We start from the raw sequence: 19,608 nt of genomic DNA on the forward strand, positions 1-19,608 counted from the left end.
TGTTGAAAGTTCATACAATCTTTAAGAAGAACAGCATTGCCTTGAGCACACTTAATCCCCATGGAGCATCTAGAACTGCATGTGGTATAGCTTGTACATTTTGACATTGTTTAGTTTTCTTTCAATGTAACTAAAATGAAAGGACACGAAAACATATGTTGATGAGTACTACAAACGGGACCAAACTTTGAAAATGTTATCTACATAGAAAATCCAGATGCATTCATGAGCACGGATGTACGAAGTGAAAATATCACTTAATTCTCATCCATGAGTTATTACCTAATTTTACATTGGCTCTTACAGTTAAGATATAATGCTAATTGTGAACAGGTAGGATCCCTATCCTGCTCTCAAGACAACACGTACATACTGGATTAATTTCCAAAACACTCTCCCTTTCTTAGAATTTTTCTTTATTATTTATTTATTAATAAACCATAAGATCAGGAGGGAGCTTAGGCTGAGTTTTTTGTTTGTTCCTAGGGTTTTCCTGTAGGACCTCTGAGGTATTTTTTTTAAATTGACTCTTGTTGTGCTTCAGCCCTTTAAAACTGTAGATGCATCAAAAAGTGGGTATAATCACACTCAATCTGACCTGTCCTAAATTTTCCAACAGAGAGATCTCCTGAAAGATCAGTGATTACATTAATTTTTAATGAAGCTTATACAGAGACTAGTTTTTGGTTCTAAGGAGATAGAAGCCTGGACTTTGTTGAAGATTGAGAGTTATTACAGTTTTTGGCATTTATATCTATGTTTGAGATTAATTGAATCCATATTTTGGCTGTCAAAATGTTTAGCTAAAAGAGCTTTGTTTTTAACTCATGCGGAAAATAATGCTAAAGTTGGCAGAAGCACCACTGAAAGTACTATGGACCCTAGATAGCATACTTGTGTTTGAAGTTTGGTGTGCTGTTACGTGCTGAGATCTGGTTCCTGCTCTCTGTAATGACCAGGCTGAGAGCTGCTTCTTTTTGTTGAGGCAGTGTTTCTTTTTTGAGCTTCTGCATAAGCTGCCATCAGGAGATGGTAGCAGGGGCTTCTGGGGCTGGAAAAGACAGAGGCAGTGGCTTATGGTTAGGAGTAGCAGAAGAACAGCTATTGAACGATACCACGTGGATGTGGAAGTATGGACCTAGCTGATGCTGTTTTTAATGGCAGATGACGTCTATGCAGACCACCACTTCTGGGCCAGGAATGCAAATGCACGGTGGTGGTAGCAAATTATGATGGAAATATGGGGTGACTGGCATTGGGCTCAGAACTTTTGCATTAAAACAGATGCATTCATGGAGCTGTGTGAGGAGCTTGCCTCAGGGGTCGGCAACCTTTCAGAAGTGGTGTGCCGAGTCTTCATTTATTCACTTTAATTTAAGGTTTCACATGCCAGTAATACATTTTAACATTTTTTTAGAAGGTCTCTCTCTATAAGTTTATATATTAAATAACTAAACTATTGTCGTATGTAAAGTAAACAAAGTTTTCAAAATGTTTAAGAAGCTTCATTTAAAATTAAAGTAAAATGCTGATCTTATGCCGCCAGCCCGCTGCCGGCCTGGGGTTCCGTTCACCTAGGCTGGCAGCAGGCTGAGCGGGGCCTGCGGCCGGGATCCTGGCTGGCAAGGAGCTGGCAGCCAGAACCCCAGACCGGCAGCGGGCTGAGCGGGGCCAGCGGCTGGGACCCCAGACTGACAGTGGGCTGAGCGGCTCAGTCCACTGCCAATCTGGGGTTCAGTCTGCCGGTTGCTGCCAGCCTGGGTTCCAGCTGCCGGCCCCACTCAGCCCGCTGCGAGTCTGGGATCCCGGCCCTGCCCACATAGAGTGGGTACCTACTTTCTCCCTGGTTCTAGCCCATTCTCTTCCTCTCTCTCTCTGCACTGAGCTGAGGGTGGGAGTGCACTGAGCACAGGGCTGGGGGTGAAGGAGCAGGCTGGGGGTTGGGGTGTAGGGTCTGCCCAGGAGCTAGAATGAGAGAGGGGGTTCAGGGTTGGGGTTTGGGTGTGGAGTGCTTACCTGGGCAGCTCCCATTTGATGCGAGGGGTGCAGGTGGGAATGTGGGGGGTGGGGTGCAGCAGCTCCTGTTTGGTGCTCAGGGTGGGGGTGGGAATGTGGGGGGTGCAAGAGTCAGGACATGGGGTATGAGGGGGCTGGGTATTGTGTGGGGTACTGGAGTCAGGGCTGGGGTCGTAGGGGGTGCAGGGGTCAGGGCAGGAGACTGGGGTGTGTCGGGGTGCAAGGATCAGGGCAGAGGGCTGGGTGTGTGTGAGGGGGGGTGCAGGGCTCAGGGCAGGGGGCTGGGGTGTGTGTGTGGGGAGGGGGGTGTAAGGGTCAGGGCAGAGGGCCGGGGGTATCAGCTGGGATCATGGGGGTGCTCCCAGCCCAGAGCAGCTCACGGCAGGGGGCTGGAGGGGATATGCCCTGATTCCAACCCCCTTCCCCAAGGCCCCGTCCCCACCTCTTCTCCACCTCCTCCCCGGAGCAGCGAGCACGCTGCGGCTCTGGTTCTCCCCCCACCTCGCAAGGGCCATCAGCTGATCAGTGGCAGGGAGGGAAAGGAGGAGGGGCAAGAACGCAGCACGCTGGGGGAAGAGGTGGGGGACGGGGGAGCTTGCCTGCTGTGCAGCAGCAGCCAGCAGGTGGTCGCGGGAGTGGAGAAGAGTGGGCCAGGGCCGGCAAGATTTTTAATGGCACGCTGCTGCCTGCCGGGGTCCTGGCCTGGGTTCGACAGCGGGCTGAGCGGGGCCAGTGGCTGGGACTCGGCAGGCGACAGCGTGCCATTTAAAAATCGGCTCGTGTGCCATCTTTGGCATGCGTACTATAGGTTGCCGACCCCTCCCTCAGACCTTGAATGGCAGAGTACCCAGCTGAGACCCATTAAAGGTCCAGAAGCATGCCGTTGTTGCCTATGGAAACGGGCACCCCCAGATTGCTACAGATCAGTCTTCAATCAGTCTGGGGTTGGAAAATCTACAGATGGTGCAATGGTCATTGAAGTTAGCAAGGCAATTAATGACGTGCTGTCCCTGTGATGGTTTCGGTCACAGAGACCCCCTTGGGATTGTCACCTGATTTGCTGAAACTATCTCTGAGCCTGTTTTCTTTGCCAGCTTGGGACTCCAGAACCCTGTCTTGTGGAGCCAGACATGGAAGCCTGCTGCAACACAGACCCAGGGTCTGAACCGTGCCCCCAAAGCTGCAGACTTAATTGAAAACAGCTCAGCAAGTACTCCTGTCTCCAGCACCCAGACACCCAGGTCCCAATGGGATCAAAACCCCAAATAAATCCATTTTACTCTGTATAAAGCTTATACAGGGTAAACTCATAATTGTCCACCCTCTGTAACACTGATAGGGAGATATGCACAGCTGTTTGCTCCCCCAGGTATTAATCACTTACTCTGAGTTAATAAAATCACTTTTGTTTATTAATTAAGTATAAAAAGTAGGATTTAAGTGGTTTCAAGTAATAACAGACAGAACAAAGTAAATTACCAAGCAAAATAAAACAAAACATGCAAGTCTAAGCCTAATACTTTAAGAAACTGAATACAGGTAAATCTCACCCTCAGCGATGTTCCAATAAGCTTCTTTAAGAGACTAGACGCCTTCCTAGTCTGGGCCCAATCCTTTCCCCTGGTACAGCTTTGTTAGTTCCAGCTCAGGTGGTAACTAGCGGATTTCTCATGACTGGCTACCCCTTTGTTCTGTTCTACCCACTTTTATAGTGTTGGCACAAGGTGGGAATCCTTTGTCTCTCTCTGGGTTCCCACCCTTCCTTCTAAATGGAAAAGCACCAGGTTTAAGATGGATTCCAGTATCTGTGACATGGTCACATGTCCTGTGAGACCCCTAGTCTCCATTCTTCCAAGGCTGGCCGGCAAGTACCCAGGAAGGTTTGCAAGTAAACAGAGCCATTTACAGGTCATGGATTCTGAAGCACCCTTAATGGCTTCCACTTAACATGTTTACATCAGTAATACAAGTTTATATCTTATTCTCCTAACTTCAGACATAGAAATAATACATGCGAACAAATGGGATGAACACACTCAGTAGATCATAAGCTTTGTAATGATACCTTACAAGAGACTCTTTGCATGAAGCATATTCCAGTTACATTATATTCACATTCATTAGCATATTTCCATAAAACGTAAGGAGTGCAACGTCACAGTCCCCCAGGCTTGTAAAATTGGAAATATTCCTGAAATAATTGCAAGGTTTGAATGGATGGGCTCCCAAACTGTACAGGCATGATAGCTGGGGGGGGAACAGTATGCATCCCCACCAGTATTGAGCAAGCGAGTATATTAACAGGAAAGGATACTATTCCATTGTTATGCAGGCTCTTGTGGACCATCATGGCATATTCATGCTCACCTACTTTGGATGCAGTGGGAGAAGGTGCAGGATGCCAGGGTGTTCTAGAGGTCTGACCTCTTTCAACATGGGCAAGCTGGTATGTTGTTCCTCTTCCTAATATCGCAATATCTGTGATCCTGATGTGTGCCAACAGGAGAAGGTAGTTTAAGTACATGTTGAGCTTGAGCAAGTGCAGGATGGTGGTGTTGAACTTGAGGTTAGCATGCAGTGAAGATGAGGCCAAAGAATCAACTTGTGTGCAGAGTATTAGTACCCTGAGCTTTGTAGATGGCTAGTCCTCCTCTAAATAAAGTTAGCGCCTGCTTTCCATTTTAAGCTCACTTCTTAGTATCTCCCTATCTCATTGCCAACCTAAGGAATTCACCAAAAATTTCACATGCCAGATACAATCTCCTGGTAGAACTCTTCTGGAAACACTGGGAGAACTTTACATGAGAAATTTCAGAGATAGTTGCTTAAATGTTTCTATCATTCATTTTTTTCCCCAAAGACTTTCCTTATGCGTTTTGACTCCTCACATCTCTGAAACAAATTCACCTACAAACCTCATACCGCTTCTGTAGTGCTTAATATATAGATGTCTTTCTTTGGTTTTGTGAGGCTCAGGTAGGAATTCTTTGGATGTTTAAAATTACCACTTGATACCAAAACCTAGATGATGGATTCACACACCTTAATGCACATAATTTATCAGTTTGTTGCATGTCACAGTGGGCATGGAGAGAATAGCTGTCAAAGGAACCACTTGGGTGATAGGAGGATTGGGTCATTTTCCTCATTAATGTTCTATTGAAAATCAACTAAAAAACCAAGGGACTAAAGTGTACAAGCTTTAGTTTGAAAGTACCTTTATCCACTCATTTGTGCTAACGAACCTGTATTGGGAATCTTACATTTATTAATTACTGGGTATAATAGTCTTTCCAGTAGTGGAGGCTGGATACTGGGCAGAAGGAACTCATTTCAGCTTGACACATTTGGGCCTTCTAGCAAAAAATCAGGAGGCAGCTGCTTGCCTGCCCTCCTTTAAGTGTTTTATACGCTTTAAGTTTAAATTTGAGCAATTTCTTTGCTTCCTCCTTCCTAGATGTTTTACTAACACAGTGTCTAGACCAGGGATAGTAAATAGGTGGATAGTGGGCCAAATCCGCACCACCAGCCACTTTTGAATGGACCCCAAAATCCTTTTGTTTACCTATTTATTTATTATTAATAATTATTTATTTTTGTTTATTTATTATCATTATCATTATTATTGCTGTTTATTATTTTCTCTGGAGTCTGGACCTTACTATACCTTGACCAAGAAATCTGGACCTTGACAAAAAATAATCGACTACCCCTGATCTAGCAAGAGTCTATTTCAAGGGCAGAGGCTGAAATATTTTGATGTCTGATCTCCTTTACAGATTAAATGGTTGAAGTAATATCTTAAATGTTTGAGCTCATTACTATGAACAAGTAGTAGCAGAGGAAAACAAACTGTGGAAAAAAAGAAGAGTTCGTTGTTTGTTTTTTTGTTTGAACCAGATCCTCCTTTCAAGTAATATGGTCTTGTTCATAATATTCAGTTGATATCAGCTAAACCTGTTGGAAATGTTCAGTGCAGAATACAGGGAATTAAAGTGCAGCCCTTGTTAACATAACAGTTAAGTGTCTAATTCCCCACTTACCATTCTGCACACTTACCCCCTTAATGTGTGCTCTTTCGGAACATCAATAAATTAATATACTGTAATTGAAGAGATGGTGTTTAATAAGAAAAGATCAGGTACAATACCTTTTATTGTGGGCAAATCAAAATATTGATTCTGTGTTCAAACCTAAGTGGTGAGTTAAACTGCAGAAATGAGAGAATAGGACTTATTTTTATATAACTGTTAATGATATATCATTAATTAAACTTAAAAAAAAAAGTTCCAGGATAAATCAAATGCTGTTCTGGGGAAACAAGAAACCATATTAATGAACATCAACTCCTTAATTATCCTCATGACTATATAACAGGGACACATTCATGTCTTTTCTTTGTGCAATAACTTTTACAAAGAAGTATTTTAAAACTGATCATTAATTTTATGACCACAGAAATGAGATGCAAAATTTATGCTGTTGTCATTGGCATAGGCTCAAGGCACTACTGACATTATGTGTGATTGTAATGGAATGGTTGCCAGCTAATGAGTCTATAGACAATTCGTTTGAGCATGCTTTGCGTTTAGATGTCTGATTAGGCTGTAATGCTTTCAATTATGTCTTCAAATTGTATTGGATACATTTACCTGATGCCCACTGTTGCTTGGTAGTGCAGCTTTCTATTACGTAAATACAAGTTGAACACTTTCCTTTAATTTATTTATGCTTTTCAGATGTATTCGCAGGCACTTAGCACCTGCGGAGGGGAGAAAATGGTTTGTGCTGCTCGACACTGACTCCTCTGACTGGTTAAGGAGTAGCATTGATAGCTTCAAATGCAGTCTGTTCCAGTCTTCCTCAGTCAGTAGAATATTGGCTTTGATACAGCAGGGTCTGGCTGTGAGAAGATTAAAAGTAGGGAAAGGATTACTAGGGCTTGTCCAAAGATACAGAAGACCCCACAGAATTAACAAGAAGGCTTATTATACTTTTTGATGTATAAAACTTCAGGGAGTAATATCCCTATATGTTAACAGAACAGACTCTTAAATCTCTCAACCCCACAAAGCCAGGAAACTGAGAATTAAGGCTGATTCTACTCTTAAATCATTTTGTCATGCATAAACTTAAGCATTGTAGATGTGTTTTTCTTTGGAGCTCCAGAATATTGCGTGATCTATGATACCAAAATAAGCTACAATTCCCAGGTACAATTGGGTGAGTTAAAGACTGCATTTCAGCCTGTAGTGTGAACTACAAAGCACTTGGTTTAAACACAAAAACAAAAGATCTGGCTTAATATAGTCTCAAATATCTTCCAAGTTAGTTCCCCCTCTATTTCAGTGTCTATGGTATATTTTCTTAGTGTTACGTATTTCAATTACTGTATTTTCAACATAAAGCATGGGTACACAAATACATGTTCTCACACACAGGGTGACACTGTTTCTATTTGTACTCAGATTGCTTTTCTGCATGGGTAAGTTTTTAAGCCTGACAGCTTCAACTTTAACCACTCAATTTTTGTAAGATATAAACAGTTTTTGAAAGAAAAGCGATTGAGCATTCTCCTTTTTCTACATTCTCTGATATGTGTAACTCTTCTCCTTTTCTTTGCATAGTTGGTATATTTTTAGACATATACCACATTTTGAGAAGGAGACTTCATTTTGCATAATGAAAATGAAAGCTGCATGTAATACTTCCGCCCCCGCTTCCATTTCCCCTCATTATAGCAATAAGACCCAACATGACATGTACATTAGTCAGCTATTGATGCATACCTCAGGTGTATCTGAGGCCCTTAGTTCCCCAAGAAGCACACCTATAGATTACTGTGCTATACACACACAGTTGTAACTGAGTGCTATTTATGCGTGACTCCATTTTTTATTTCAAGAGGAAAATGAAACACTACCTTTAAAAATACTTTTAAGTGGAAGGATGTATCCTTACACTTTGAAAAGTAGTTCGTAGTTGAGGAGAAAGCAAATTGAAAACTTGAAGTACACCAAATGTTGCTGAAAATGCAGTTTGGCACTTTTTGCGAAGGAGACAGTCGAAGAATTTCCCTTTCTTCCCCAAATATGTTCTCTTTTCCCTTTATCCTCAGGCTGTCTCTCTTTCGTTTCTTGTTAGTTTCTCCCCTCACCCACAGTTTTGGTGTGTGGCATGGTATTTATTTATTTATTAACTGATGAGGTTCCAGCTGTGCACCGTTGGGAGGGGGTTCATTAGTATGACATTAAAAAGACCCACTTGGCCAATTAGAATGTAGCTTTGGAGCACTGGTGTGCACAGCCATACACTAGTATTCGGAAGTACATGAAGTGAAATTAAGAGAACAATAGGACACTGAATTTGTTCAGTTTAATTTAAAATATGACTTGACATCATTCTTTCTTATTAACAAAGAATTGCTACATCTCTGCTTTCAAAATGCATTCTGTTTATGTCAGAAGGAGACAGTTATTAACAAATGGTATCTGTTTGACTCTTGCAGGAGAATTGGAAGAGGAGGAAGAGTCTGAGGGCTCTTTCCCTTCACCTCCTGATAATCTCTCATTAGCATCTGACCGATATGATAAAGAGGATGAAGCTCCCTCTGATGGTATGTGACTCTGTTTATCTTAAAATGCACTAGATTTGCCAGTTTGCTACAAACCCATGCAATCTGATCCTTTTGATTAGGGTGATGTTATGGTTGGAAAGCAGATAAACAGATAGGCATCAGCAGACAGCTGGACGGTTCTCTTACCTTTACAAGAACCTTTAAGGAACTGAAGAGCTCTCTCTAGTGGTGCTAAAAGCACAGTGAACCTGTCATAAGTGCACACTGTTTTTACTCACATATTTTTTCATAATGAAAACTCTTTTGTAGAATTTTTTTAAAGATAGATCAGTGGGTAAAGCAGTATGTGAATATTCGTAGAAACAAATTGTTTGTTAATTCAACATTATCAGATTCTTGCTTAATTTTATTGTGCTACTTAATGGCTTGCTGTATTATTTATCTTATAAATAATGAAACAGTTTAATGGATTGATATTTTTCTTTAAACTTAATGCAGAACAAGTTCATAAAATATTAAATTAATTATTCCTACAATGCTTCCTCACATTGAGACTGTCTTATGTAGATTGTTTTCTTTATATAAATGTTTAGTTTGACTTCCCATTTTAAAAAAACCCCTTGGTTCCATAGTTGTTTTCATATTGTTTTATTCTGTGTTCAGAAGTATATAAACACCAAATTTGGCATTACATTTAATGAAGATATGAACAACTGAATATTGCAAGAGTTAAGCTTGCTTTACCATAGCTTCCATTTTTTGAGGTCCATTTATTTTTATACACAATATAAAAAATCTTGTATGGGTAATATATGGTTATAAATTAAATACATATAGAAATGAATTAACTATGTATATTAATTTGTGGCACTGAAAGTTAGAAGTGAATGATGTTTTCTGCCATGATATGATGATCAAACTGTGCAACTCCATCTCAGAATACCATTGCTGAATGAAAATATGCTTCCCGCAACATAGCACTCCACATTTTATGTTACCCAGATTATTCCCTTTGGAAACATAAATTGCTTTTATGAGGTATAAAATTATGTCTATTGCAGAACAGGGATAAGTCAAGTACATGCATAAGTGATAAACCTTCTAACCACTGATTCTGAATAACGACATTTTCTTTATACACACAACTTTGTTAAAATGTACAACAATAATCACATACTTTTTAAGTTGATCTTGTTCTTCATTTTAGCAAATGTAGAAATTTTATTAAAAAAGAAAAAATAAACTTTGTTTTCAGTTCATATTATAATTATTAGCCAAACAAGGCATGGCTTATATAAAATTTAAATTAGTTTTCCAAAGTACGAACAAAGTTTCCATTTTTTGTACTTACAGATTTTATTAAAATACCCTTTTGTGGCTGTAGCTTATGATATGTTGAGCTTAAAGCTACTACAAAGGATATATGTCAAAATTATCTGGATATTTGATAGAGAAAATGAAGCTACATATTTTTTTCTGAAGTTGTGCATTATTAAGAAAAAGATAGCAGTTTTGTTGACAAAACTGAATAATTAATTATTGAACAATGCTGATGCCTAAATATATTAAGTATCATATCAATTTGGACATACAGATAATTAATTTAGCCTCTTTTGGATGTTGTAATTACTAGATTAAGCGCATAGATACCACTATAATAGCCAATTTACAAAATCCTTAGATAATTAGATATAATGTAGGATAAAAATACAACTAATACAAGATAATATAATCTAAAATGATGAAACTTTGTACTGTTGTCCCTTTTGGCCAAATCCTGTGGGAGATCCTGAGTCAGAAGTGAGTAAAGATGGTGGAATTGGTCCATAAATATTGATAATTTCCTTGAGTCATTTTTGTTTAGTTTGTGTGCAGTAGGTCATTTTAAAGACATTTGAATTTCAAAATGTAGACCAATATGTTCAAATCTAGTTGCCTAGACTTATGCTCCCAAATTGTGTTTAGTTACTTAAATAGGTGGCCTGATTTTGAAAGGTGCTGAGAGCCTTCAGCTCTCATTGACACAAATAGATTTGTGGGTGCTCAGTACTTTCAGAAACCAGCCTACTTATACTTATATTTAGGACCCTAAAGCTGCAATCCTGTAACTTAATCGCATGATCCTGTGCTGATCCCAGTTTACTTAAACTGAGGTCCATGCAGATGTAAGAATCTCATTGTACTCGTCCAGTTACAGGATCAAGGTTTATTAAGTATGGAATTAGGAGCCTAACTGAAATTCAGAAATATTCTCCATTTAACTTCAAGGGTCATTCTTCTTCTACTGTACTTAAATGATTATGTAATACAAAATTATTAGGTTTATATGGTTAAACCTTACAATAAAGAATTTAAGATTTGTATGTTTTCTGTAAATACTAAGGTCAGATTTCTCAGTATTCCTCTAAAAATATAATTGCGAAGTTATACTAATAATTATCTGTAACTGTCTAGAGGGCTATCATAGGTACTCTGCAGTCATTCTAAACTCCTGTTTTTTGTGTGAGAGACCTTTATCTAATGTTATATTAATTACAGGAGAGATAATCCATTTAACAATAAGTACGGTATAACTAAATTAGTCCAGGTCACCGAAAGGCCTTTTGTCAAATCTGATTGTTTCTTTGTCCTTTTGACTTTTACCTTATGGTAGGCACTAACAAAGTATCTAAACTTTGATGGATTATAAACTCTAAACATGATATGTATTTTTCATAATGCTAATGTAATTTTCTAGGTACTGAAAAGGTCAAATCCCCACATCTCTGTGTGCATTCTAAGTCTGTCTTTCCTTTTAATATTTCTTTTTCTCTGTTCCTCTGGTTCAAAAGTTCACTCAGTTCCCAAATGGCCACCTAATTTTCCAGTTATTCCCTCAAGCCATATGTGTTTTGGTTTCTTTATGGTTTATTAGGTACTGTAGGAAAGTAGCATAAGTTATATCTTCTAATGAAATTCAAGCACACTTCGGTGATGCTTTGACTTGATTGCTGGCAGCAATTAAATCACAACGAAGGAGAATAATGCATAGGCTTACACGGTCCAGACACCCTACAGAAACTGAAAAAGGATTAAAAAGATAGAATAACAAAAAAAAAGCACCCCCAAAACCAAAACAAAACAAAAATCCCTGCCAGGCACTGTGTTCCTAACCTGATTTTTTTTTTTTTTTTTTTTTTTTATTGGCTCACAGGCTGACTGATAACAAAATCATAACTTGCTGTGCGCTAACAGGCAGAGTTCACTTGTAGGTTATTGTGAGCTGATAATGGGTTAGATGGAGTTTTGATTTTCGCATCGGACCCTGGTGCACCAGATTAATGGAATTTCAATGAGAGACTGGAGTAGTCACAGCTTTGTCAGAAAAACAGATGGAGATTCTATAGTCATGTCTTCTCATTAATACCAGTTGCCTGAAAGGTGTACTACTTCTCTATACAAAGGACTCGAAATAATTGATTTTTGAGTGGGATTTTTTTTTCATTTATTGATGACTAGGTTTCTTGTAACTTAAATGACCTGTTTTTCAATAGTATGTTGTATGACAATATTGCGTCTTGTAATTTCTTACTCTCCTTACGTCTGTTTTGGAATTTGGTTGTGTTAGGAAATAAACCTCGAGCTGAGTTACAAAAGGGGAAACCAAGACATGTTAAAATGCTTACAAATCAAAAGAGTAAGTCTGTGCTTTATGGTTATGGTTTAAAAAAAAAATTATCACCAACTTTAGATGATAGTGCTTTAAAAAGGAAACCATTTCATTGACAGGAAATAGTTTGTTCCTTGTACTGGGTCACCAAAGGGGGGAAAAGTAAATATCAAAGGTGGGGGTTTTTTTGTTTTTTGTTTTGTTTTTAAATTAATTTAAAAAAAAATTAGTTCAGCGCCATTTGAAAACTACTAAAGTACCTCAGGCTGTTTAAAATTTTAATCTTTTATAATTTTGGTAAGGTAATCTGTAGATAAACTGTTCAATTTTTTTAAAACAAAACCCTGATTTCACTTTTTTCTATTGCATATGACTTGCTTGTTCAGTTCACATGAAGTGAATGTTCTTCTGGGACACTTCCTTCATTTGTTTGTCCCTGGTGGAGGTGGTAATGCTTCAAACTACCTGAAATTACATTAGGGGGTGCGCAAAGGTGTGAAAATGCACTTTCAAGCCTGGAAGCAGATCTATCTACATTTAGCTTCACATCTTCAGGGGGCATGAACCTGATCTCTCAATCAATGTTAGGTTTAAAAAGATCTCAATGGATTTTGGTAACATTTGAAGCAATTTAGACCATAGTCATTTTTGTGGATGACAATCTAGAAATGTTGCCTTGAAGTGCAGTAGGCTGAAAGAAATATTGAAAATGTGTCTAATCTAAGTACTCTACGTGGTCCTCATAATTGTAGTATTTGGATATAATCATGAATAAAATATGCCATTTTAATTGAAGAACCTTAAATAGTGCAATAGTCCTGTCCTAGAAAAATCAATTTGAGCTGGAAAACAAGAACAGAGTAGGAAATGTGTGGCTGGTGATGAATAAACTGAATGGGTGTGTTGTAGGGTTTTTTTTGTTTTTGTTTTTTGTCAGAATAGATTCTGACAGTGTTGGAGACAGGGTAAGGTAGTGGAGAGTAACCAATGTGCTTTACTGAATATTTTTGCTGAAAAAAGTCAACAAGTTTCTCCCCTACTAGAATATAAAACTCTTGGTGCTAAGTGTAAAAATTCTAAAATCCACACTTGAGTCAGTCTAATTTTCTGGATTTGGGATGACTATTTTACTTGTGGTATAATGCTTCTCTATTTCGATATTGTATGGCCTTTCAGATTGTGAAAGTGAGAATGAAAAATGATACCCTTTAATGTTTTTATATTTTATTTTGAATGGTAGGGTCTGATTTACAGGTCACAGTTGCTTAATTCCCCCCCCCCCCCCCATAACATAGTTATGGAAGCATTTTTAGATGAAGAGACTTTTACCATCTTCCACTGTGAAGGTATTATATGTAGAGAACTCAAATGTACGATGTACATTAATTTATTTTCCTTTTTTCTTTTAACTCTGTTCCCACTGAGTTTGTTTTCTAGGAACTCTATTTAGCAGAAAACTGTGTTCCATAATAGGTCTGCTTTAAATAATACAATATTAGTAACTGGTTTAACAAGGGTTGGAGAATAGAAAATACAGTTAAGATTTTTCTGTCCTCTTTTCCCTTAGAAGATCTTTATTGGCACTATTTTAGTACCTTCATCAGACTGGTGTTCAGATGATGATTGGTCCTCCTGGGGAAGGAAAGCAGTGGGAGTTTACCAGCTGTTGTTCTAATGGATTAGTTATCAGGTTTACAATTGTGGAGACAGAATGATTGTTATGCTCTTAGCTTGGAGCATTCCTTCTTAACTTGTTATTCCACCTACCCAGAGTAGTCCTCCTACAAAGAAAAAAAAAAGTATATTCTTGTTCTTCTTCCCATTTAATTATTTCAGGTTGATTGGCACAATTTGAAAGATCACAGTTCAGAAAAGCAAAGGGAAATGAGCGGGGCCTGATAGGCCTTCTTTTCTCAAGTGAGCAGAGGGTGTGTGGGTGTGTGCGTGTGTCTGCCCCTGACTCTATACTCCAACTGGGGGAAAATTTTGCTTTGAACAACCGCTTAGTTAGGGTATGTCTACACTAGAGAGTTTACAGTGGTGCACCTCTCCTATCTGTTTAATTACGCCAGCCCCTGCAAGCGGTGGTAGCTTTGTTGGCGGGAGAAGCTCTCCCGCCAACAGCACTGTCCACACTGGTGCTTATGTCGGGGAATTTATGTCGCTCAGGTGCTGATTTATTCACCCCACTAAGTAACATAAGTTATGCCAACATAAGCTGTGGTGTAGACATAGCCTTGTTTTCTTCAGGAGGGGTTTTCTCGGAGAGGCTACTCCCTTCTTTTGGTGTGTATGTGAGTTCGGAGAAGTTGCTCTCTGTTGCTTTGTATGACAAGTAAGAGGGGATGATCCCCTCCACCCATACCATTACTCTTGTCCATTGAAAGGAGGGAATAAATTGGGAAGATCATCCTTCTCTTCACTGTGGGAGATGAAAAAATAGGGTAGGAGAGGGTGTTCCCCCTCCAGCTTCTTCAGAAATGGAGAATGATGGTACTGCTTAAGTTTGATCCAATAATTTTGTTTTCTGAGAGAGCTGTTGTCTGAATTGTGACTAAAATATAAATCTTTAGCTTATTATCCATGATACGTGTAGGTATTAAATAGTAGCATTTATATGCTTGTGTCGAAGAGGATATTAGACCGTTTTGCAATGTCTGCCACAGATGCTGTGTTCTGGAGAAATGATTATGTATTGCTAGGTATAATGCTATGCGATTCTGTATTTCTGAGGACTTCCGGGCAAAAAAGTTAATAGGACTATCAAATGTATTACTTGCAATGCCCTGCAAGTCTAAGAAGTTTTGAGATGAATATACTAATTAAACAGGAGAATATCAATCTTAGACTCTCATTGACTTCAGTGGGAGTTGAATCAGGCCCATGCTGCCTACACTATGCTAAGGGCTTCAGAGCTGTGCCAGAAAGGAATTAGTTAAGCTATGGCATTTGTGAACAGATTGTGGACCTAAGGCCCTCTGTGTTTTCCCTAGAAAGGAATATTTGAGACGGTGTCTATCCAAATTAAAAACCTTTGACAAGTGGGTGGATGAAACAGACTGGAAAGTACAAAATGCTGAAGAGGAGGTTAACATACTAAAAGAAAACACTTCATAAACTGAAATCCCTAACTAAAGCAACATCCTGTTGGAGAGAGATGTTAGAAAAATAAATCTGGTCATGGAATAAGTGCTGGTGGGGTCATATGAGCATAATCCTGGCCCCACTGAAGTCAGTGGCAAAACTTCCAGTGAAGCTAAGATTTTACCCCGGATGTTGAAGAAGCAGAAGTGGCATTGGGTCTTTTGCCCCTCACCAAACTTACATATATGAAAAAGATGATTATTTCAGTGTTAAATCACCCACCTGTTGGATTAAAAAAGACTTAAAGGAGGGAGATTCTAGTATAAGTAAAGGGACCAATGTAGCCTTGCAAAGCTAAATTATATACATTATTTTAAACTGTCATGCTACCTCATCCTAGGGCTATATTGACTTTATTGGGATGACCAATAAAGAAGTCATCACATACATTACTTTGAATTTTCTGTAATAATTTCTTATTTATTTTGTGGTAGTGCTCAAAGGCCCCAGTCATGATTAGGGCCCTATTGTTCTAGGTGTTCTACAAATAGCAGGGCAGACACGGTCCATGTCATAAGGAGATTACAATACAGTTAAAGGCAAACTGCAACAAGTGAATGTAACAGTCTTTTCCTTTCTACTGTTTAATGGTGATACCATATGGTTACTACCAATGTGCATAGTTTGATGGTTCTAAATCATTTGCATTTTTATGTATCATTTTAAAAATGCTTTATCAAATATAACCCCTGTCCCTTAACATTTACCCTCCTTTTGTGGAAAAAGTGACACTGGGCTTGCTGCTTATGATTATTTGATATTTGCTACATTGTTTGAGGTATTCAGCGCAAGTAAGACAGTCAGCCAGATTCCACCAATGTCCAAATATAATATTCAAATTTTAAATAACTGCATACCCCATTTTAGTTGTAGTAGCACTTCTTATGTCCTTTTTTAAATCCTAGGATATTTTTTTTCTGAAATATAGAACAATGTCATTGAAGAATAAAATGCAGCAATGTGTATGTTTTTGATTTAGTCTTTGTGGAAATTAATCACATTGTATTACTGCTTACCATTCTGTCTTCATGTTTTCCTATACTAGTTTTTTTTTTATAGTAATTGAAGTAAAATAAACCAGAGAAGTTTTTTCCTCTAAATTAGTGGTGGCCTTTTTACTGGGTCATGGAAGCTTGTTCATTATAGATTCTGTGCTTAAGTGGTGCATAGGAGCTGAAGGCCCTCTGCAGTGGAATGAATGTCCATCCTCTTGCTCCCTCTTCTCTCCACCAAGCGGTAATTGAAGGTCAATTCCCATGCTGCTCCTGACCTCTCCCCCTTCTGGAATTGAGCAGAGATGGCGTTGGGGTAGTTGATGATAAAGCACTGCCACTCCCCACAGTGGCATCCTGGTGTGGGGAATTGTTTAGTACTTTTCCAGTTGGTGAGCTGGTCCAATAGCTTACTGCTCCCCTAGCATTCTGGGATACTGGAGGAGTGGAGTCTGCTGCTCCTTACTACCATCTGGCGGTGTAGGGAAGCAGGTCTGTCCTCTGCTACTTTTATGTCTTCTGCTGCTTTGATTGGAGTGATTATATAGTCACTTCTTAAGCCTTCTAATGTTGCCTGGGGAAGATGGGAAGTAGCAATACCTGGGCCTCTCCAGGTTCACACCCATCAAAGAGGAAACAAGATAGTCTGAGTTTGACATCTCCTTACCAGACATTGGGGAAGGAGTCACATCAGTCATCTGCTTGGAGGGCAATTAAAGCTGGAATCAACTGATTGTGGAAAGCCCATAATTTTTGTTTAGGTAATGTGGCAGACCTTCTGAGCACTCCTGCATGTGAGTTAGACTTGAGGACATACTGTGCATTTCACTTCTTCCCTTAACATACCTTACTTCATAACAGCGCACTTACATGTGTATTATATAGTGATCAAGAAGATTTGAGTTAGAGTTTTGGTTTGGATTGAATAACCACACAAAAGTGTAGATGTGTATATCCAAAACTTATCTGAATCTTGGGTTTATAAAGTTGGCCTAATAACTTGTGAAAACAAGGTTTCCATGATGATTTCAGTGCTTCTTGCGTCTGATTAGGTCAGAAATACATAAAATAACTTTCCATATGGTACTTTGTTGCTTCATGCCCTGTCTGAAGTCTAGAAGTACCTGGGCACATGCAACTAAAAAAACCTGATATAAACCCCTTATATTTCAAAACCTATAGAAAGGTTTGGATGGGTGCTTATCTGAGTTGGTTACCAAGCATGTATGATTATGTGTATATTTTGAGGTTAACACCTTGGTATATATTGTGATGTCAGCATTAATTAACAGAATGTTCCCACATTCCTATTTTTGTATCTAATTTTGTTATTGCTTATTGTATAAGTGCACACAATATATTTGATGTTGTACAAGTAAAAGATCAAGGACCACCTGGAGCAGCATGCAATGCAGACAGGCAAAGACTGGACCCAAACACATAGGAACCTTTATGGATGGTGTTAACTTAGTGATTTGATCTTTTTGAAATAAATAATAAGTTGGCAGCATTTGACTGACAATAGGTTAACATTTGAGTGTTGAGAAGGAATTTGAATGGAAGAGCAGGGGAGCCCTGACACAGAATGGTTTATTAAAGGGGAGTGAAGTCAAACCTTATTCTTCCACCACACTGATTACCCATCCAAGAGGTGGAGTTGGACGCACCATTTACCATTTATGAAATTATACCAGGAAGCCAATTTTCCCTGGGGATTTCACTGTGCATTCTCCCTTACTGACTTCCTCTTTAGTGGGATTCTCTGTTCGTACCAATCAGATAATTTACAGATAGGAGAGGGAGTCCAAGTAGAACTTAATGGCTTCTGAGACCACTTTTTTTTTCCCTTCAGGGTTTTAAAATTAGTTTACTTAATTTACTATAGTATTTTTGCTTAAAAAGTCATTTTGGTTAAGGCCTGTTGTCCATTGTTAAGAGAACACATTGTAATACCATTTGAGGATTTTAGCTTAGCCTTCTGAGCTGGCAGTATCTGGAAACTCCCGTTATTTTGATCCTGGTAGAAAGGAGTTCCTCTTGTACCTCTTTTAATCCTCCCTTCCACCAGTCCAGTCTAGTCTTTCCTGTCCTCCTGGCTGAGGTAGTTCAATATACAGCCTCTTTTTCCAGTGAGGAATTAGAGAAGAAATGTGGAAGTGAAGAAGATTCTCCTGCTGTTCACTCCCTGATGCTCCCTGGTCCATCTAAGCTTAAAGCCATATTTCATGGTAAGGGCATCACAGCCTGGGAACATAACTCTCAGGAGATGTCCTAGTCAGGATAAGAAATGACTTTTTGTTTGATACCTGGCATAGTAGAGTTCTGAATTTTGGGTATGTGTTAACACATGTATGAACACACACCAGATTTCTAGAATATAACCAATATTGTGGTGTTATAGCAATGTGATTAATTCTGGAGCCATGTGATAAATTGTATTTATGTACCTTTGACTGCCACCTGTGCTCTACCGACTAATCCATCCAAGAAGCAAGGGATGAGGGTAGGGGGTGTTGAAGGAGTTTGGTGGAGGGGGCTGAGATAAGGGCAGAGGAATGAGTGAACCAGGTATACAATAATGTGGAAAAAGAGAGAAAAAACCTGATAGGAAGAGATTAACAGGAAGAAGGGACCAAGAATAGGAATAGAGTCTGATGGAGAAAGTAGGTGAAATGGGATGGTCCATTATCTTGTTAATCACAGATAAGTCACTCTGCTTCTTAAGCATGGGCACAGGAAATTAATGTCACTATTACAATTACATAGGAAAGAGAAAAGGAGTACTTGTGGCACCTTAGAGACTAACCAATTCCTTTATTTAGGAAAGAGAGTGTTGCCATTGACTTCAGCAAGGCAAAATTTCACTCTTATTGCTTTTCAGGAGGGAAAAAAACAAGCAAAAATTCTTACATTCTGACCAGTGGTTTAGGATTTCTTTTGCCATATGCTTATTCAAGGTTTAAAAAAAAAAAAGCAAAATTATTTTATCTTAAGTTTTAAGTGGCATGTTTTTTTATAGTAGGTCAGAAATGGAATGACCTTTTTCCTTGCCTGTTAATTCTAAAACTGGGATTTTGAGGAGGAGTTTACTTTTTTCAATCATAGGCTTGAAAAAATCAGTTTATTATTGCAAAGATTATAAATGTATGTTTTAGCTCAAAATGTTTTTGTGATATTTTGGCAATATGGTAATTACTGTTTAGTCATGGTTTATTTAAAATAATCAGTTT

The 19,608-nt window shown here is 38.9% G+C and overlaps 1 protein-coding gene across 1 annotated transcript in view; it reads left to right on the plus strand.

Annotated features, from left to right (window-relative positions):
* Positions 1 to 19,608, plus strand: part of SKAP2 (src kinase associated phosphoprotein 2) — a 147,333-nt gene that overhangs the window by 23,584 nt on the left and 104,141 nt on the right. The window contains exon 4 of the mRNA XM_074945748.1: positions 8,525 to 8,632. Coding sequence (XP_074801849.1) covers positions 8,525 to 8,632 — 108 coding nt within the window. The remainder of the gene's footprint in view (positions 1 to 8,524; positions 8,633 to 19,608) is intronic.

Source organism: Natator depressus, chromosome 2 (genome assembly GCF_965152275.1).
Source record: "Natator depressus isolate rNatDep1 chromosome 2, rNatDep2.hap1, whole genome shotgun sequence".
Taxonomy (NCBI): domain Eukaryota; kingdom Metazoa; phylum Chordata; order Testudines; family Cheloniidae; genus Natator; species Natator depressus.